At 58.5% G+C, this 20572-nt stretch overlaps 1 protein-coding gene across 17 annotated transcripts in view; it reads left to right on the top strand.

The window, feature by feature from the left end:
- NCOR2 (nuclear receptor corepressor 2) overlaps nt 1-15773 on the top strand; it is a 238145-nt gene extending 222372 nt beyond the window's left edge. For 9 of the 17 annotated variants that reach the window (XM_045163104.1, XM_025267798.3, XM_025267796.3 and 6 more), the window contains 12 exons: nt 28-177; nt 267-489; nt 3797-4338; nt 5483-5632; nt 5802-5947; nt 6441-6634; nt 7493-7642; nt 8265-8410; nt 9786-9839; nt 12484-12708; nt 13849-14028; nt 14603-15773. In XM_045163104.1, the coding sequence (XP_045019039.1) occupies nt 28-177; nt 267-489; nt 3797-4338; nt 5483-5632; nt 5802-5947; nt 6441-6634; nt 7493-7642; nt 8265-8410; nt 9786-9839; nt 12484-12708; nt 13849-14028; nt 14603-14784 (2342 nt within the window). In that variant the 3' untranslated portion in view covers nt 14785-15773. The remainder of the gene's footprint in view (nt 1-27; nt 178-266; nt 490-3796; nt 4339-5482; nt 5633-5801; nt 5948-6440; nt 6635-7492; nt 7643-8264; nt 8411-9785; nt 9840-12483; nt 12709-13848; nt 14029-14602) is intronic. The other 8 variants (XM_045163114.1, XM_045163112.1, XM_045163111.1 and 5 more) reach the window with 6 other exon arrangements.
- Nucleotides 15774-20572: the final 4799 nt, after the last annotated feature.

Here is a 20572-nt window from a genome sequence, read left to right as displayed (position 1 = left end):
CTGAGCCTCAGGCCTTTGGGTTTCCAGGAGGCCCCACTCACTTGACAAAACCCACCACCACGTCCTCGACCGAGAGGGAGCGGGAACGGGAGCGCGATCGGGAGCGCGAGCGCGAGCGGGAGAAGTCCATCCTCACGTCCACCACCACCGTAGAGCACGCGCCCATCTGGAGACCCGGTAGGACGGCCGAGCCCCCAGCCCGCACCCCGGGGGCGGGGTCTTCGCAGCCGCACCAGGGGTCTGATAGCACAGCTTGCCTCCCCCAGGTACAGAGCAGAGCAGTGGTGGCGGTAGCGGCGGCAGCGGCGGGGGTGGGGGCAGCAGCAGCAGCCGCCCCGCCTCCCACTCCCATGCCCACCAGCACTCGCCCATCTCACCGCGGACCCAGGACACCATCCAGCAGAGGCCCAGTGTGCTGCACAACACGGGCATGAAGAGCATCATCACCTCCGTGGAGCCCAGCACGCCCACAGTCCTGAGGTGGGCCAGGTTGGCACAGGGGAGGGGACAGGCCCATGGTGGGGGCGGGGGGGAGGAGGCAAGGAGTGGGGGGCTGGTCGCTGGATACAGGTAGAGGGATGTGCGCGGGTACCAATGGGTCCAGGGATAAATGGGAGGGTGAGCGATGGGTGGGCAGAGAGTTGGGTAAGGAGGTAAATTGATGGGTGATTTGGTTAGATGGATGGGTAGTAATAGATTTGGATAAGTGGATATTATCCACTTATATGGATGGATAAGTGGATGGATGACAGGTGAGTAGGTAGGTGCATAGGTGGGTCAGTGGTAGATGGATGGATGGTAGACTAGATGAATGGATAGGTAGGTGGACAGACAGATGACAGTGGGTGGACGAATGGACTGGTGGTTAGAGCTAGATGAATAGGTGGATGAATTGATGGGAAGCTAATTGGATGGTTAGATGGTTACATAGGTGGATGGAGGGTAGATGGGTGAATAGGCAGATGATGGGTTGGGTAAGTGGAGGAATGGATATTGGGTTAGGTGGTAGGTGGGTGGGTGGGTAGATGGGGAGGTGGATAGGTGATGAGCTGGGTAGGTAGATGAGGTTTGGGTCGGTAGATGGATGAGTAGGTGGATGGGGAGTTGGGTGGGTGGATAGGTAAGCAGCTTGGGTAGGTTATGGAGTTCAGGAATGGAGTCTGGAGCAGAGAGGGAGAGAGAGCATGAGGGCTGTGAGGAGAGGCTTTCCTGCTCCCCCAGGTATTCAGCAGAGCCCCACAGGGAGGAGGAGATCGGGTGCCTCTTGTCTGGACCAAGTCCAGAGGTTCCCTGGAGACTGGAGAACCTGCAGAGGTCCCGGATGTGTCTGGTCCCCAGAGTCCACTTCCTATCACAACAGGCCCGAGTCCCCGCTGGTGACCCACCTCCTACCACTGCCCAAGGCCTGTGGGCTGAGCTGCCTGACCGGGGCAGGTGTTTCCCCAGGGCCCTCCCTGCTCAGGGACCTGTGTGGAGGCAGCTGCTTCTTCCAAAATGAAGCGTCCCTTCATGCAAGTCTCCCCACACTTGGCTGCTCTAAATCATGCCCTCCCCACCACAATTGCAATTCCAAAAAAATAACATCATTTACCAGAAGCATCGTCTTGGTGTCCTCCGAGTCAGTTTCCAGCAGTTATACAGAACAGGAGCACCTGACTCTTAAGAGCAGGGTGCCCAGACATGAGTTCCCACCAGCAACAGCCAGTGAGAAGCTGGAGCAGGAACATCAAAGCCTTCCCCAGTGGCAGCTGAGGAAGACCCTTGAGGGTGAGGGTTAGTGAAAGACTTCCTCATGGAAACATTGGACTAGAGAGAGAAGCCAATGAGAGATAGAGTCGGGCCAGCTCATGTCCAAGACTATTTCCTCATCTGCAGCATGGGGATAATTACACTAGCTTTGAAGGTCAGCGGAGAAGGCAATGGCACCCCACTCCAGCACTCTTGCCTGGAAAATCGCATGGACGGAGGAGCCTGGTAGGCTGCAGTCCATGGGGCCGCTAAGAGTCGGACACGACTGAGCGACTTCACTTTCACTTTTCACTTTCGTGCACTGGAGAAAGAAATGGCAACCCATTCCAGTGTTCTTGCCTGGAGAATCCCAGGGACGGGGCAGCCTGGTGGGCTGCAGTCTCTGGGGGCACACAGAGTCAGACACGACTGAGGTGACTTAGCAGCAGTAGCAGCAGCAGTTGAAGGTCAGAGGGAGTGAATTTGTGTATTTCTTCCTCCTGGTGGGCTTGCAGTGGGTCTCCTGCCCTGTACTGGGTATGGGGGACACATTGATGCAAGCCCTGCCCCTCTTAGGGCTTATGGTTTAGACCAAGGCAGCAATCAGGGAAGGCTGCCTGAAGGAAAAGGCATGGGACTCTCTAGTAGCCAGCTCCAGCCCAATTGGAGTGAGGAGAGCACTCCGGGCAGAGAACACAGCAAGAAGCTCTGTGTGGCTGAGGTGGAAGAACTGGGTGCCCCTGCCCTTTCCTCTAACCACCCACCCTGGCCCACACTCAGGGCCTTTGCCCTTGGCATTCTGATTCTTCACGGGGCTTGCTTACGTCCTCTCTAGCTCATATGCCAGCCCCTCAGGGAGGCACCCTACCCCACCCATGCCTGAGAGCTCCCTTGCTGTTTGCTTGTTTTCCACCCAGAATCATTACCTTCAAGCAACTGCCACAATAATAGGAGTTTAATTTATCATGTTATCATATGAGCTTGTATGTAGTGTGTCTCCTCGCCTAGAACATAAGGCACTTTTGTCTCTTTTGTGCACTGTCATATCCCTGATGTCTAGAACAGTGCCTGACATAGTAGGTGCTCAGTAAGAGGTTTTGGGTTGATGGGATCATGGATGGATGGGTGGGTGGGTGGATGGATGAATGCATGGATGGGTAGATGGATGATGGATGGGTGCATGGGTGGATGGATGGATGGATGGGTAGATGGATGGATGCATGGGTGGGTGGATGGATGGGTAGATGGATGGATGGATGGGTGCATGGGTGGATGGATGGATGGATGGGTAGATGGATGGATGGGTGTGTGGGTGGATGGATGGATGGATGGGTAGATGGATAGATGGATGGGTGCGTGGATGTGTGGGTGGATGGATGGATGGATGGATGGGTGCGTGGGTGGATGGATGGATGGATGGTAGATGGATAGATGGATGGGTGCGTGGGTGGATGGATGGATGGATGGTAGATGGATGGGTGCATGGGTGTGTGGGTGGATGGATGGATGGGTAGATGGGTGGATGGGTGCGTGGGTGGATGGATGGGTGCGTGGGTGGATAGATGGATGGATGGGTAGATGGATGGATGGATGGGTGCGTGGGTGGATGGATGGATGGATGGATGGATGGGTGCATGGGTGTGTGGGTGGATGGATGGATGGGTAGATGGATGGATGGGTGCGTGGGTGGATGGATGGGTGCGTGGGTGGATAGATGGATGGATGGGTAGATGGATGGATGGATGGGTGCGTGGATGGATGGATGGGTGCGTGGGTGGATGGATAGATGGATGGATGGATGGATGGGTGTGTGGGTGGATGGATGGATGGGTGCATGGGTGGATGGATGGATGGATGGGTAGATGGATGGATGGATGGGGTAGGTGAGGCCCTATGGCATGGGGTCTCGCAGGCCACAGTTGGGAGGGTTTATTCTGGGGAATGTGGGAGCTATTCTGGGCAGTGGCGACCCTTCAGAGTGTCAAAGTGAGTGAGTGACCCTGCCTCAGCCTCAGGGGCCACAGCTACAGCTCCTGCAGCTGCTGACCCTCCCTCTCTCCTCCCCCAGGTCCACCTCCACCTCCTCGCCTGTCCGCCCAGCTGCCACATTCCCACCCGCCACCCACTGCCCGCTGGGCGGCACCCTCGACGGGGTCTACCCCACCCTCATGGAGCCTGTCTTGCTGCCTAAGGAGGCCCCTCGGGTCGCCCGGCCCGAGCGGCCCCGCGCAGACGCTGGCCACACGTTCCTCGCCAAGCCTCCAGCCCGCGCCGGGCTGGAGCCCGCTTCCTCCCCCGGCAAGGGCTCTGAGCCTCGGCCCCTGGCGCCCCCCGGCTCCGGCCATGTGGCCATCGCCCGCGCCCCAGCGAAGAGCCTCGCGTCCCACCACGCCAGCCCGGACCAGCCGGCGCCCCCCGCCTCAGCTGCGGACCTGCACCGGGAAAAGACTCAAAGTAAACCCTTTTCCATCCAGGAATTGGAACTCCGTTCTCTGGGTAAGACCACCCTGACAGCGGCCACCTTCATAGACGCGATAATCATGCGTCAAATTGCTCACGATAAAGGGCCGCGAGAAGGAGGTTCGCTGGCCAACGACTCCCCTCGCGATGGTAAGACTTCCGGCCCCGCCGCCCACCCACCCCGTCTTGTGGCCTAAAGATATTTTCAGATCTCTGCTTTTTATTTTTCCCCTCCCCCCATTTTTCGTTGGTTTTGGTATTTTGTTTTGAAACTCGTCTTCGTCGATTGCACGCTCTGATGATTCCTCAAGCTGCGCCTACCTACCCCTCTGATCGGAGTGGGGAGCACTTCATCATTTGCACATTGTTTTTATCATGATTTTTCTTTTGGATTTTCGCTTTTTTTTCCTTTAATGAATGGATCTGTGATTTTGACTCCAGCCGCGCCTCCCATCTCCCCCTTTGCACCTTCGTCTGGGGAGCGGGGCTGCGGAGGGGCGCAGGCCCACCCCTTTGCCTGCTGCTGTGTGTGGTTTGGAGGCTGCCTCCCCCACCCTGCCCCACTGCCCCCAAGGCGTACAGTGAGGGGGACGTCAGGGAGGAAAGAGAAACACCCTCCCGCTTCCCAGGAGGAGCTGGGAACAGGTTCCCCAGCGTCCTCTGCCCAGGTTGTGAGGGGGTCTTGGGGATGCTCTGGCCCCGTGTCTACCTTGCCGACCCACCAGCCAGCTTCCCCAGGGAAGAGGGGAGTCTTCTGTGCCTGTCTCCCACCTCCAGCCCCAGCTCAGGGCTCCTCTGTGCTGGAGAGGGGGATGTGGGGGGGACAGCCCTGGGATCTGAGTGTCACTCGCCACCACACTGACCTCACACCCTCGCCACCCATCCACTGCCTCTACACTCCCTTACCCGAAACCCATCCTGCCCCATCTCAGTCCCCACGTCCGGCCCCCACCAGCCGGGTCTGTCTCCGGTCCCCCTTTGCCCACCTTGTTGCTGTCCGTCTCTCACTGTCTCTGGGTCTCTCTCCATCTCCCTCCACCTGTCTGCCTGTGTGTCTCGTTCTCTGCCTTTCTTCTCCGTCCACCTCTCTCTGCAGTGCTGTCTCACCCTCCTTTCCGACATGTCCCCACCCCTGGCTGGCCAGCAGCCCTCACGCCGGCTCACTCCCGCTCTCCATCTGCCCAAATCTTCCCCGCCTCTGGCCCGGGGGAACCCATCCAGCGTGGAGGGGCGGGCTGGGAAGGGCAGCCCTGGCCCTGGCTTTGGCCTGACTCAGGGCCTCGCCCGGCTGCAGGTTACCACGGCGGCAGCTACAGCCCCGACGGGGTGGAGCCCGTGAGCCCCGTGAGCTCGCCCAGCCTGACCCATGACAAGGGGCTCCCCAAGCACCTGGAGGAGCTCGACAAGAGCCACCTGGAGGGAGACCTGCGGCACAAGCAGCCAGGTGGGGTCCCGCCCCGCACAGACGGGGAAGCCAAGGCACTCGGAGGTGGTGGAGTTGGCCCCCGTGTCTCAGCTCAAAGGGCGGAGCTGGGATCTGAGGACGGCAGCCCCGGGGGGCATTGGCCTTGCCCACCCCGGCCACGCCCTGACCAGCCCTGCTCTGCCCACAGGCCCAGGAAAGCTCAGCGGCGAGGCGGCACACCTCCCACACCTGCGGCCGCTGCCCGAGAACCAGCCCTCGTCCAGCCCGCTGCTCCAGACCACCCCAGGGGTCAAAGGTCACCAGCGGGTCGTCACCCTGGCACAGCACATCAGTGTAACTACCCCACCTCGTCATTGCCTTTGCACCTGGGGCAGGACTAGGTCCCGAGAAAGGGAGGGGAGGAGGGTCCACACGTCCTCTGATGGGTAAACTGAGTCCTGGGTAGGTGTGGGGGGCGAACCAGGGATCTGGGGGTTGGCAAGGGCACGTCATGCTGGGGGTCACAGAGTCGTCTCCCACTCAGGTGTCCCCCCTCCTCCTCCACTGATGGGGCATCAGGTGCACAAGCCCACCCACGATCCATACCTCACACACCCTGGCCAGTTGAATCGGCCCCATCTTGGGGCCCAGCTGGGGACTTCTGGCCTCACCCCATGCACCTGGGGGCATTGAGCTGCTATAAACAGGCTCAAAGCTCCTGGGGAGCCAAGGACCACGCCCCAGGGTTCTACCCCCAAAGCTCAGCTCAGCCCTCACCCCATCTGGAAGGTTCTGGCAGCTGGCTGGCACCTGACCGTTCATGTCTCCTCTGATCCTTGGCCTGCAGGAGGTCATCACGCAGGACTACACGCGGCACCACCCGCAGCAGCTCAGCGCACCCCTCCCCGCCCCCCTCTACTCCTTTCCCGGAGCCAGCTGCCCTGTCCTGGACCTTCGCCGCCCGCCCAGTGACCTCTACCTCCCACCCCCGGACCACGGCACCCAGGCCCGTGGCTCACCCCACAGTGAAGGGGGCAAGAGGTGAGCAGGGGTGGGAGACAGGGTGCCCCTTGCCAGTCCCCACCGAGGAGCTTCGTTAGGTGTCTGCTGCGGGAAGGGTGAAGCTCAGGGAGGTTGGGGAGTTGGCTCAAGGTCACAGAGCAGCTGGACCCCTAGCTGATATGTACACCACACTCTGTGGGGGTTCCAGGCACCAAGCTAAACCCTTCACACACGCCAACCAGGATCCTCACCACAGCCTCAGGAAGTATAGGCAGTGTTACCCCATTTCACAGATGAAGAAACTGAGGCACGGAGCAGTGAACTCACTTGCCCCCAGGGACGCAGCCAGTAAGTGGCAGAGCTGGGATTCGACGCAGAGCTGTGTGATGTGAGAGCAGCCTCCTAGCAGGCACCCACGCACTTCGCACTCCTGGTTACCCCGAGGGGCCCCCGGTCGGAGAGGAGAGGGAGGGGCCCCCCTGAGGGCCCTCCATTAGGATGAGGGAGCCACTCCGGGTGGCACACAGAGGAAAGGAGATGGCAGGATGTCTTTGGGGGAGCAATGGGGTCCCTGGCGTAGGGGAGCAGCAGGGGTTCAACAAAGTGCCCCCCATGGGCCAAATCCCGCCATAGCCTGTTCTTGCACAGTCCGTGAGCTAAAGACGGTTTTGCATTTTTAAAGGATTATTCTTTTTAAACGAAGAAGAATATAGTCGAGACCACAACTGGCCCATCACCCCTGAAATACTTATACTATCTGGCCCCTTATAGGAAAAGTGTGCTAAGCACTGGTTTAGAGTGAGGCAGGGCTTGCAGGGGAGTGGAGGGAGGGGTGCACCCCCTTCGAGAGGGAGAGCTCAGAGCTCTGACCACCGCTGGGACCCTCTCTCCACCCAGGTCTCCAGAGCCAAGCAAGACATCAGCCCTGGGCAGCGGCGAGGATGGTATCGAACCTGTGTCCCCGCCAGAAGGCATGGTGGAGCCTGGGCATCCGCGGGGCACCATGTACCCGCTGCTGTACCGGGACGGGGAACAGGCGGAGCCCAGGTATCTTCTTGGTGGCCCCTCCCCTTCCTGGGGTGCTCAGGAATACAGCCCTTGCCCACCTGTGGTCTCGGTCCACCGCTGTGCAATTGGGGGCTTGACAAGGGCTTCGGGGTGCAACTGAGGACCTCAGACCTACTGTTAAACAAAGTCGAAACTTGGGAGACCTCCATGACAACTTCCAGAATCTTGGGCTGGGGTCTCTCAGCTCAGGCTGGGCCCCTGTTGCCGACACTTGAGGATCTGAGATTTAAAGAGCTAAATGTTCTGAACCAAGCCAGGGCCCAGGGTGGGGATGGAGGCAGAGAAAAAAGCCCCCTCATCTAAGGGGAAGGTGTGATCTGAGCCCATTTTGGTTCCGCAAGCCCTTTTCTGGGCGTCTGACTGTGGTAGGCAGACAGGTATGGCCCACCAGGACAGCTGGGGTTCTCCAGAGATACCCTGAGCCCAAGGATAGGGGATTTCAGGAGACATGGTCCCTAAGAGACCGAGGAAGCAGGCTCGGGGGTGGGAGAAGCATCATTCTGAATTTCTAAGGCAGCACAGGTGGTGAGCGCCCCGTCATCAAGGGTGTGCAAGCTCAGCACCAAGTGAACTGACCTGGGATGTCTGATTCTTGCAACAGGATGGGCTCCAAATCTCCAGGCAACACCAGCCAGCCGCCGGCGTTCTTCAGTAAGCTGACTGAGAGCAACTCGGCCATGGTCAAATCTAAGAAACAGGAGATCAATAAGAAGCTGAACACCCACAACCGGAATGAGCCAGAATACAGTAAGGGGCCCACCTCTCCCCGGGAGTGGGGTGACGGGGGGCGGGATTGGGGACCAGCACGGCCGGGTGGACCTGCCAACCACCTCTCCCGCTGGCCCGTCACCTCATGTTCAAGGAGCCCAGGGTGGTCTCTCTTTTTGCTGTAGGTATCTGGTGGCACCAGAATGGTGCCCAGCACACAGAGGGCTCTCAGGGAATATTTGCATGAACGGGCCAGGTCACGCTGGGCACCAGCGACTGAGATCATGCTCATACAAGGGCTCCATGTGTCTGCCACTCATGGTGTTCCTCACATTTGTGATTTTCCCCTGTTTGTGTGGTTCCTGGATGTCAGTCCTAGCTCAGCTCCCCACCCCTATTAGCACAGCGCCTGGCCCATAACAGACGCTCAGGAGAACCTGTGAGCCGGTAAACCAATGAATGGAGGGTCCTCATATCCCCAGCTTCAAAGAGCTCTTTAGTCAGGGGGAGCTCGAGGGCCTTGCAGAGCCTTTTCTTCTTCTGGGGCTGGCATCGCAGCCTTGCAGACAGTCCCTGGCCCAGGCTATTAAGTCCAGAACCTTGTCCAGTGCTGCGCACTGGCCAGCGGATGAGCAGCCCCCGAGAGCTGGCTCAGAATGCAAAATCTCAGATGTCAGGGCCACCTGGCTGTGACCTCTGTCACCCCATTGGTCACCAGGATTGATTTGGCTGACCTGGCTGTCTGGCAGGTGTCCCCTTCCTCCCTCACTGCTCCATGCGTGTGCCTCCCAGAGCCGTGTGCTCAGTTGAAGAGGATGACCCCCTCTTTGGTCAAGAGTGTATGAGTAGCTCTGTGCTCCCCTCTAGCTGTGCTAGAACCTCCACACAAGCACTCAGAGTCCATTTGTAGGAGAATCCCATGGACAGAGAAGCCTGAAGGGCTGCAGTCCATGGGGTCTCTTGCAAAGAGTCAGACACGACTGAGCAACTTAGCACACACACACAGGGTAGTCAAGCTTCCAAAACTCGAGACATAGCCAAGCGAGGCGTTATATATGGCAGGCTGCCTTTTTTAAAAAGAAATACAGACTCTCAAGTGCTGCCCCTGGTGGTGCTAGTGGTAAAGAATCCACCTGCCAATGCAGGTGGATGTCAAGAGACACGAGTTCGATCCCTGGGTCGGGAAGATCCCTTGGAGGAGGGCATGGCAACCCACTCTAGTATTGTTGCCAGGAGAATCCCATGGACTGAGACTAGGCCTGCTGCGTTGCACAAGCTCCTGGCTGGTGCACCTTGCCTAGACCAGACAGGGAAGCGGGGTGGGTGGCAGGGGCGTGGGGTGGGGGGGAGGGGGCAGATGATTTCCAGGATCCATGGGCCCATCGCCCTCACCCTTCTTATTGTCCCCCTCCAGATATCGGCCAGCCGGGGACAGAGATCTTCAACATGCCCGCCATCACCGGAGCAGGTAACCATCCGTCCCGGGGGCCGCCAGCCCTGTGCCCGTCCCCCCACCCCAGCCCCGTCACTATGCACCCTGGGGAGGTCACACTGGGTGTCTGGACCCAGGAGGAGACTCGGGAGTGAGGTCATGGAGGTCTCTGGGCCCCACATTGGCTGTAGCCATGGTGACAAGCAGCCTTTCTCAGTTCGAGTGTGTCCCCTCCTCTGGTCTAAACAAACCTTGCAGTGGGGATACAGATGCACATAAAAGGCCGGAGGCGGGGAGGGGGGAGGCCTGCAATGAGTCTCTATTTGGAGTTCAATTTCAAGGCCTCCTGGTGCATTTAGGACAGTGTTAGAATCACACACAGCTGTCCAGAAACTTGCCCGGCTTGTTTGTTGGGGTGTCAGATGGAGACTCGAGTCTGTGGATGGGGAGTGAGCCTGTGTGCATACAGGCTGCCCTCGCGGTCCAGGTGGGCATTTTATATAGTTAGAACATGAGTTTTACTTGAAAATGCCAGCCAGGGGGCTAGGGGAACACTGCAGACGTATTCTGAGAGGAGCGTAAAATCCACATGTGTTTAAGCTGAAACTTAAGCCTTCTATGATGCGTTGGAAGCCCTTGGGGTTGGATCCCCCAGCCTCCAGTAGGGGCCACACTGTGCATTTCTGCTGCCTCTGTAGGGCTGGGTGGGGAAGGGCCTTGTGTCTGGTATGAAAAGACTGAGCCCAGAGCAGATGGGGCTGACGCTCTGCCAGAGTGGGAGCATCTTCGGGAGGAACACAGGGGGACATATTGACCTCCTCTGGGGCTATCATAGCTCCAGGAACGGGGTGAGCAAAAGACAACTATTGGATTTTATCAGGGGGCCACGGGGCCTCTAAATGCTGAGCCTTAGGCAACAGGGAAGAGGCATTTTGGTCGAAACAACAAGATGGTCAGAAATGGATGTTTTCAGAATGTTCCAAACCTTGACTGAAACACTGAGACACACAGGTGCACGTGTATGTAGAAATTCATGCGCAACCACCAAGATTTATGTGAAAACTTGTATATAAATTAGATCCAACTTTTTTTTTCCAAAGCCGTGTAATCCAAACAAAAGAATTTCCCCCAGACCTCAGTCTCTGCTGCTTCAGCTCCTGCTCCAGGACTGGCGGTGGGTCAGCTTCCTGACTCAGCACCAGTCAGACCACGTATCCATGACCTTGGTGTCAGGCTCATCTGTGATTGTAGGGTGCTAACCCACCGAGGAACCATCGTGGCCAGCACCCCTCACATCTTTTTTCCCACTTCCCACTGTTTAAGTTTGTAGGATCATAAATGCTCTCCCTGCCCCTCCACCCATCCGTCACCCCTGTTGGAAAATTTACTTTTTCTTGATGGACATGGCTTTTTTTTAATTTGAAGTGCTGATGAAACATGGCCAAGACCCGGCTTAAAGTCAAGGGGCCTTGTGGCTGTGAATGAGTTTGAAAGTAAAAGGAAGAAGAGAAAAAGGAGACGTAGACAGCAGATAGTTGCTTTAGAAATGTGATCTTAGAAGCTGCCGTGTCACGAAGTCAGCAGTCCAGTTTACAGATGAGTCGGGTCAGCCAGACTTGTTCATCATACAGTTGGCTCGGAGCAAAAGTTTTAAAATTCATGAAAAATTCTGCCTGGTGGCAGGCAGAGAGCTTTGTCGGCGGTTTTTGAAAGCGAAGTCTGGTTTAACAACAACAACAAAAAATACCCCAAAGAGGCACATTCCCTGGGGTTTGCAAAATTAGTCCCTAGGAAACGAGAGGGTCAGAAAACCTGGTGAACAGAAAAAGAGGAGTAACTGGCTTGACTTCGCAGTGGGTGTCTGGAAGGCTCCATGGGGGCAACCGTCGATCGGACCACTGTGGGCCGGGGTGGCCGGGCGGGCGCGGCCAGGCCACTGTCTCCAGCTCTGCCCTGACCCCCGCACGCACCGTAACTGCATGGCTGCCACCCTCCCTCACCGTCCGTCTCTGCACCTCTCTCTCCTCGTGGCTCCCTGGGCGGGGAGAAGGCGTGGGAGGAGAGTTAGGCCCCAGCTGTGGGGGGGTGGGGGACAGGCAGGGGGCTGGGGGCTCCCAGGTTGGGGCGGCCGGAGGACTGTCTGGTCACCTTCCCCCGTCCCTCTCCACAGCCCTGGGAACCAAGGAAGGACTCCCCCATGCCCAGCACTGCACGCAGGCTGGGCTTAGTTTCCCCGCAGCCCTTTCCCCTCAATAAGGGGACCTCTGATCCCGCCCTCCACCCCACTCCCTGGTTTTAAGGCCACTTGGATTTTAAATAATGACGCAGCCCCATCTGGGGTTAGGGAGCCAGAAAGAGCTTCCGATTCCCCAGAGGGTAGAGTAGAAGTGAGGCTTGGTGGGGGGTGATGAGCATGTAACTTCCCCAAATCCCACCTCTCCCCCTCACCCTCACCAGGAATCCCTAAGAGTCTCCAGTGTCTGAGTCAAAGGGAGGCCTCCCGCCCATCGCCCCACAGGGAAGACCAGGGCGGGCGGGGTAGACAGGGAAACCGATCGTCGCTTTGCCGAAATGTGCTCACTGTGTATTCTCTCTTCTCCTCCCTCTCTCCCTCTGTGCTTCTCTCTCCCTCCCCCTCTGGCCCCCTCCTGGCCCCTCTGTGTGTGTGTCTCTCTCCCAGGCCTCATGACCTGCAGAAGCCAGGCGGTGCAGGAGCATGCCAGCACCAACATGGGGCTGGAGGCTATTATTAGAAAGGCGCTCATGGGTAAATATGATCAGTGGGAAGAGCACCCGCTCAGCGCCAATGCTTTTAACCCTCTGAATGCCAGTGCCAGCCTGCCCGCTGCTGCTATGCCCATAACCGCTGCTGACGGACGGAGCGAACACGCACTCACCTCGCCAGGTCTGCAGGCCTCCTCCCGCCTCGGCCCTCCAGCCCCGCCCGCCCGCCCGCCCCGTCTTTCCCCACCCCGGTGTCATTAATCCTCCCGCCTCCTCCTCCTCCTCCTCCTCCTCCATGGTTCTCTGACCAACGCCCCCCCTCCCGCCCCCCACCCCCAGCTTTGGAGCTTGTGACTTGACTTTTTTGTGCGTGTTTGACGTGGTCCTGGAGTTGGCTAACCCCAAGTTGGGCAGGCACCCCCCGGTGTCCCAGTTGCCCCGGGTCCGCCCTTGCCCACTGGGCACGAAGGAGCTGCCGCTTTTCTAAAACCACTCACGCCGCTGCCCGAGCCCTGCCCCGCCTTCCTCGAACCCTGCCGGACACAGGTCCCCGGATGCCTACGTCCCGGCCTCCTCTGTGTCTCCTTGGGGGCGATTGGGCTGGAGTGAGGACCTTACCTTCTGTGTGTGGATCGAGGGGACCCCTGGGCTCATGGGCAGCCAGGCCAGTGGGCTCTGTGCCTGCGGTGGCCACCATGTGTGTCCACGGCTGGCCCTCGGGCCTGTTGGGGAGGAGACCAGGGTCTGTGTGCCAGACCCAAACTCAGATGAGTTAGGGAAACCATATGGGCCAGCTCGCCCTCAGCCCTGGGTCCCTAATCATAACCACATATCAGAGCGAGGGCTGGGCAAGGAGAGCGCTTGAACCATTTTTCTAACCTGGACACTGTGGCCCCAGGAAGTTTCTGGACTTAAGGCGAGCCGAGGCCTGGCCTCAGGGCCCCCGGCTTCCCTGCAGAGGGCCTGCACCCCGCCAGGCCCCAGCACAGTCCTAGGGCCATGGTCAGGGTCAAGCCAGAGGCCTGAGGCTTTGTGCTTGGAGTATTAGCCCATAGTGGGTAGATGGGCCTCAGGGCAGCCTGAGGGGGCTTTGCACATAGTTCTATCCACTGCCCTAGTAGAAACCCCTGCACATCCAGGTGCATGGCTGGGTCTGGACATCTGGTTGACCTCTTTGGCTTCCCAGGGGCCTGGGCTGCTGTTCCCCCTCCCTGGGGTGCCCAGGAAGCAGGGGGTCAGGGCCTCACCCATCCCCCAGTCCCCACAGCATGAGACCTGTCCTCACAGTCCAACGCGGCCCCTTCCGTGTGTCTCCCTGCAGGTGGCGGCGGGAAGGCCAAAGTCTCTGGCAGACCCAGCAGCCGAAAAGCCAAGTCCCCAGCCCCGGGCCTGGCGTCTGGGGACCGGCCACCCTCCGTCTCCTCGGTGCACTCAGAAGGAGACTGCAACCGCCGGACTCCGCTCACCAACCGCGTGTGGGAGGACCGGCCCTCCTCCGCAGGTGGGCGCCTGGGCTGGGCAAGGGGGCCAGGCCAGCTGCTTGAGCTCCTACTGTGCACGGAGCGTGTGGTCAGGCCTGTTCTGAGAAAACCACTCAGGGCCCTGCCCAGCTAAACTCAGGCTCGCACAGGGTCAGGACACTTCCTGTAAGGGCCCAGCTGGAGGGCAAGGGTGCAGTTAGAGAGGATTAAGTATTCCGGAAGTGAAGAGAGAAGCTCGTGGGCAGGGACCAGTCCCATGGGTTTGCAGGGGGGTTGCAAGGGAGCCGCCCACCCCCGATTTCTCTGTGAGTGTGGGGAGGTCCCTGGTGGAGGTTCAGGAGATCCCTTGGCTGCAGAACAAGCCCCGGGGACAAGGTCAGGAGCAGCGAGGAGGCTCCTGCAGGGCTGGAAGATAGGCTGCTGGGCATGGATGGGATGGGAGTGGTGGCAGGGAGTCCAGGCAGGAAGTTTGAGAACCTTCAGGAGATAGAGGGGGCAGCAGAGGCAGGAGGGCGAGGCCCCAGAGTTGCAGGTGGGTGGGGCCCACAGGGACCGCCTGGCTCACCGAGTCGTCTCTCCCGGTCTCTCCGGCAGGGTCCACCCCGTTCCCCTACAACCCCCTGATTATGCGGCTGCAGGCAGGGGTCATGGCCTCCCCGCCCCCGCCTGGGCTCCCCGCGGGCAGCGGGCCCCTGGCCGGCCCCCACCACGCCTGGGACGAGGAGCCCAAGCCGCTGCTCTGCTCGCAGTACGAGACGCTGTCCGACAGCGAGTGACGGTCAGAGCGGGGAGGGGGCAGCGAGCAGCCGGAGCAGCAGGGCGAGGAGCGGGCGGCCGCCGACTCCCCGCACCGAGGAAGGAGCCCCTGAGTCTGCCTGTGCGCCCATCCATCCGTCCGTCCGTCCGTCCAGAGCCGGCATCCTTGCCTGTCTAAAGCCTTAACTACGACTCCCGCCCCGGCTGGCCCGCGCAGTGACCTTACTCAGGGGATGTTTACCTGGTGCTCGGGAGGGGAGGGGCCGGGCCGGGCAGGGGGCACAGCAGGCGTGTGTGGCGGCCACACGCATACAGCCGGGGCGGCCAGGGACCCAAAGCAGGACGACCACCCACCTCCCACGCCACTGCCTCCCCCCTTAACGCATTTGGAACCAAAGTCTAAACTGAGCTCGCAGCCCCCGCACCCCCAGCCCCATCTGCCCCCAACCCCCCTCCCGCTTAGCACTCTGGACAGACGGACACGGGCCCTGTCCAGGCCCCAGCACTCTTTTCCCCGGGCCCCAGGGGCTGCCCCAGCCGACGAGACCGCGGGAAACCGAATCAGGCCAGGTGGGCGGGCGACAGGGCCGGGTGCGGTCTGGGGCGAGCGGCTGCTCCGAGGAACTGGACTGTTTCGTTCACGCAGCATTGCCGCAGCGGCGGGAAGGAAAGGCAGGTGTAAATGATATATTGGTTTACAGGGTATATTTTTGATACCTTCAATGAATTAATTCAGATGTTTTAAGCAAGGAAGGACTTACCCAGTATTATTGCTGCTGTGCTTTCGATCTCTGCTTACCGTTCAAGAGGCGTGCGCAGGCCGACAGTCGGTGACCCCATCGTCCGCAGGACCAAGGAGGGTGGGGGCTGCCGGCCCCCAAGCCCCCCTGTGTCCTCCCTTCCTTGGGCAGAATGAATTGATGGGTATTCTGTGACCGCCATCTGCGCACGGCGGTGGCGTCCTGTCATTTACACATGTTCTTCTCATTAAAAAGCAAATTATACTCGAGTTACAGAGGCTCCTTCTCTATCTCGGACCCACAGCCCGGAGGGTGGGCAACACAGAATGGGATGGTGGGAGTGTAACCCTGCAGGGGACACGGGCAAGTCCCCGGACTCCCTAGACTCATCCCATCTGCAGCTGAATGTTGTTCAGTTGCTCAGTCGTGTCCAACTCTTTGCAACCGCGTGGACTGCAGCAAGCCAGGCTTCCCTGTCCTTTACTATCTCCCGGAGCAAACTTATGTCCATTGAGTCAGGAATGCTATCCAACCATCTCATCCTTTGTCGTCCCCTTCTCCTCCTGCCTTCAGTCTTTCCCAGCATCAGGGTTTTTTCCCAGTGAGTCGGCTCCTCTGCAGGCGAGCATTTATACCAACGGTAAGGACGTCAGTGTGCGGACATTGAACCATCACACCCATGGTGGGAGTATTGAATTTTCACCCACGAGGAGGGTATCGGAAATTCACACCCATGCTGACAGTGTCCAAGACAGGCGTCATCAACTCTGAACTGTTAAATACCTCAAAAGTTATTATTCTGGGACTTGGCTGGTGGTCCAGTGGTTAAGAATCCACCTTGTAGTACAGGGGGCACGGGTTTGATCCCTGGTCAGGGAACTAAGATCCCACATGCTGCAGAGCAACTTTGCCTGTGCACAGCAGTGAAGATCCCGTGTGCTATGACTAAGATGCGGCACAGCCACATAAATACTTTAAAAAGTAAAAATTATTCCACCTACGCCTCGTTAGAAAACAGACAGATTCTTGGCTTTGAATATGAGGCAGAAGAGGGAACAGCCCTCCCAGCTCAAGTCTTGAGACATCTGCCGATTGGCAACTTGCGGTTTTGGTTGAACGGGTCTGAAGGGCTGTGCTCTCAGGCCTGCCATGTTCCTTCAGGAGCGGAGCCAGCGCTTCAGAGAGGCTGCAGTTCTTTGCAGCAGACATGGCGTGCGGGATGGGCTTTCAGGGTGGGGGGCAGAGGAGGAGAGAGCCAGGGCCGCTGGAGGGAGAAATTGCCATCCCCAGCCCAACCTTTAACCTGGTGGTCAACCCAGCACCCCATCTCCCCAGGATGTAGACCGGGGCATGGGGGGAGGTCTGCGTCCCCAGGGGACTCTGCCCAGCCTCGCTGGCACTACAAATTTACCCCGCGAACCTTTGCCGTGAAGGGAGTAGGCAGAGGGCTTGAGTCCCACAGGATGCAGCCTGGCACCTGGGCTGCAGTACTGGTGCCGACAGGCAGGTGGCAGTGTTGGGCCAGCAAAGGGTCTTGTCCTCGGCGGGGCCTCCCTCTGCCTGGGGTGCAGGCCAGCCCCCACCTGGAATCCAGGGTGGGTGAGATTGTACTGGCCACACCAGCCAGCAGGGGTTAGCCAGGCATGCTGGTGTCACCCAGGATCCCACGGCTCTTCCCTCAGCTGTAGTCAGACCAGGGGTGGGGGTGGGGGGTAACGCAGCTGTCAACCCACAGGATCATCTCTGCCAGCCCTCTGTCTCCAGGACCTCAGAACTGACACCACCCGACACCTCTGTATTCTCAGGGCCAGTAGCACAGACCCCACACCGGGGTGTTGGCAGGGCACAGGGAGAACTCAGGTCCTCCTGGTGCCTGCAGAGGGTCCGTCCTCTTTTCCAGGCTCAGCCCCCAAAAGGGTTCACCTGACTCCCTTCTGGTTCAGTTTTCTTACTGCTCCATCTTAAAAGGAGCCCAAAGCTGTTCGCATTAATTCCCTGGTAGAGTTTGTCTGCAGAAGACCCGGGTTTGATCCCTGGGTTGGGAAGATACCCTGGAGGAGGATATGGGAACACACTCCAGTGTTCTTGCCTGGAGAATCCCATGGACAGAGGAGCCTGGCGGGCTGCAGTCCTTGGGGTCACAAAGAGCTAGACACGACTGAGCAACTAACACTTTCATGTTGTTCCCTGACCCCCATTTTCCTGGAAAACTTTTACACACACTTCAAAACCCAGCTAGGTCATTCCCTCCTCTAAAACCCATCATCTCTCCCGTCTTCTCGCTCCTCTGGGTCTCTGCTAATACACCTCAAGCTACTGAACAGAACCCCTGGAGAGCAAGGCTCTTGCTTTTCTCTTCCTGTCTATTGTTAACCAAGCCCCCTGGTGACTGGTGAGCTGAACTGACACGTGAGGATCAGATTCAGTAGGAAATGAGAATGTGGTTTGTAAGGTGGGGGACAGTTATTTAGTGTCCCTGTGTCTCAGTGTGACGGTTAGAATGCAGATTCCTGGGCCCCGCCTGGTGGCTATGAATGATTCTCTGGGTTCACCGTGGGGCCTGGGAATCTGTATTCATCCAGCAGCCCAGATGTTCCTGGTGCAGATGCTTTGCAGCCCTCCTGATGGCAGGGGTGGTACCCAAGGTTGGAGCTAGAACCCGATCCCTTCAGTTCCTTGTGGCCAGGAGGTCTCCAGTGAGGCCACAGACAGCTCTTCAGGGGAAGGCCCAGCCCACTGGCCTGAACAGCTGCCGTCCACAGGGAAGGCAGGAATGGGCTGGTCCCCAAGGCACTCAGGTTGGCTCAGGACAAGCCTTCCTGGGCCCAGGTGACTCAGACAAAATGACAACTGACCTGGAACAATCAGGGTGGCTTCCTGGAGGTGGTGGCTCTTGGGGAAGGGATGTGCTGAGTGGGAGGAACCTGTGTGGGCAAAGCGTGGGAGGTGAGACCCAGCCAGGGCATTCAGGAGGCCAGGGTGGGTGGACATTGTGTGGGGGCCCTGGAATTTCTGAGACAGAACAAGCAACACCCAGTAAGATGAGGGGCTGGTTTTCTGAAATTGGAGCTCATTGACTTGTGAGGATACAAGTGCTGAAGAGAAAGCAGGCCGGGAAACTAGTGTGGGGCCAGGACAGAGACCCATTGCCTCAGGAAGGGCTCCCATCAAGGGGCCAGGCCACGTACCAGACAGGCAGGAGGGAGGTGGTGTAGCCTGCGAGTATGGATGGACCGTGGGGCCAGCTGCCACTTAACAGCTGTGTGACCCTGGCCAAGCCATTTGAACCCTCTGTGCCTTGGTTTTCCCATCTGTAAAATGGGACAATGATATTGCTGGGAGGAGTAACTCAGAGCTGGGCTGTGTACTTCTGTAGAGACACAGTTTACCCATCTGAGCAGGAGTTGGTGGGGTGGGGCCAGGGAAAAAGACATGAATGGGTTTGTTAGGAAAGGAGAGAGGGGAGGGAAAACTCCAGGTGGTCCAGGGACAGTGGCTCATTTGCATATTACTGGGAAGGGGTGGGACTGACTTGATCGCTGGCAGCTGGTAGGAGCGAGCCCTTAGAAGGAAGTGTCTGTCTTCACACCTCCTCTGGGAAGCCGGGGAAGGTTCAGCTGTGGTGGTCACGCGACAGGCTGTGTGTCCATCTCACCCCTCTGGAGTTTGGCCAGGTCCCACTTCCTCATTAGAATGTCTCACCAGCTACTTCACAGGCTCCTTGGGAAGATTAAATGCAAAAAAGTGCTGACAGCACGGTCAGGCGGTCTGCAGACAGAGAAGGCGGTCCGTGCACATGTCGGCTGCCAGGGCCGCTGTTCGCAGCATCACTAAGGGCGGGCGGGGATGAGACTGCCGCCAGGGCACCTGTCTGTAGGTGGGCGGGGGCTGCCAAGTTGGATTTGAGGCCTGTGAGTGTGATGAACCCAGAGACTGGCTGGGGAGACAGCAGAAGAAGCCTAGCGAAGCAGGTCAGGATAGGTGTGTGGGGCCAGAGCCGGTCCTCCAACCTGGGAAGTGTTTCTGCGGCTGCGTGAGAGATGGATGCCCTGACCCGCCCCCAGGATGGTCCCAGCTTGATTCAATTGCAGCCGAAGCTTTACCAGCATGGATTCTCACTGTCCCAGCCGCCAGGGAGGTGAAATCATGTGCCCATCTTGCAGATGCTCAGAGAAGTAAAGCAAGAGACTCTTTCCAGCCACCATGCCCTTCCCATGTTGGTCTTCCCCTCCCAGGGAGCTTAGTGAGCAACCTCTGCCCCCCAAGTTTGCCCATTGCATCTGGATCTGGAGAGCGTTGTGGGGAGGACAGAAGACCAAAGTGCCTTCTGCAGGTAGCACCCTGAGCCTCGGTAGTGGGGTCACCAGCCTCTAGGCTCTATTTTAGGGGTAGTAATCCCAAGGGTTGGGACAGGTCCCAGATGAGATGGGCACCGCTTTCTGCTGGTCTCCAAGTCCTCTAGGTTCTGGTAGGACACACAGCTTCTCTAGAGGAAAATCGGGGTGTGCTTGAGGGTCTTGTGGCTGCAACCCTTGAACCCCTCTTACTCCTCCCTGCAGGGTGGGCCTCTTGGAACCCCAGCCATACAAGGAAGCAGGCTGGAGTTCCAAGGTCAACAGGGAACATGGAAGCTGTTTGCATGGTCCAAGGAGATGGTCTTGCTTGATTCTCAGAGGCATAAGTGCTACCCAGGTCCTTGGGGAGGTACTGAGATGGTTGGGGCAGGGGGATGAGGCCTATGGGGGTGACATCTGTGAAAGACAAAGGCAGGAAGCAGGACCTGGCAGGGATCCAGCCTCGGTCAACCGAGAGCCAAGACGCCCGTCAGAGGGGTCCCGTACCTGTGCTCTGTGACTGGAAGCCATCAGCTAACTACACACCCCGGAAGTTGTTTCTTGAACGGCGACCCCTGGGACATCTCCAAGGTCACCAGGTTCATTGGCACCATAATTGCACATGTCAGGAAGCCCAACCCATTTTTCCTTCCAAGTGTGGAGATCAGAGTTGTGACTGGAAAGTAAACTCAGTTGAATTTGCCTGGTGCCAGCGATGTGACCCCAGCACGCAT

The sequence above is a fragment of the Bubalus bubalis genome, chromosome 17, assembly GCF_019923935.1.
Source record: "Bubalus bubalis isolate 160015118507 breed Murrah chromosome 17, NDDB_SH_1, whole genome shotgun sequence".
In the NCBI taxonomy this organism is placed as follows: domain Eukaryota; kingdom Metazoa; phylum Chordata; class Mammalia; order Artiodactyla; family Bovidae; genus Bubalus; species Bubalus bubalis.
Note: the sequence above shows the minus strand (reverse complement) of the source record. Positions and strands in the feature narration are given on the sequence as shown.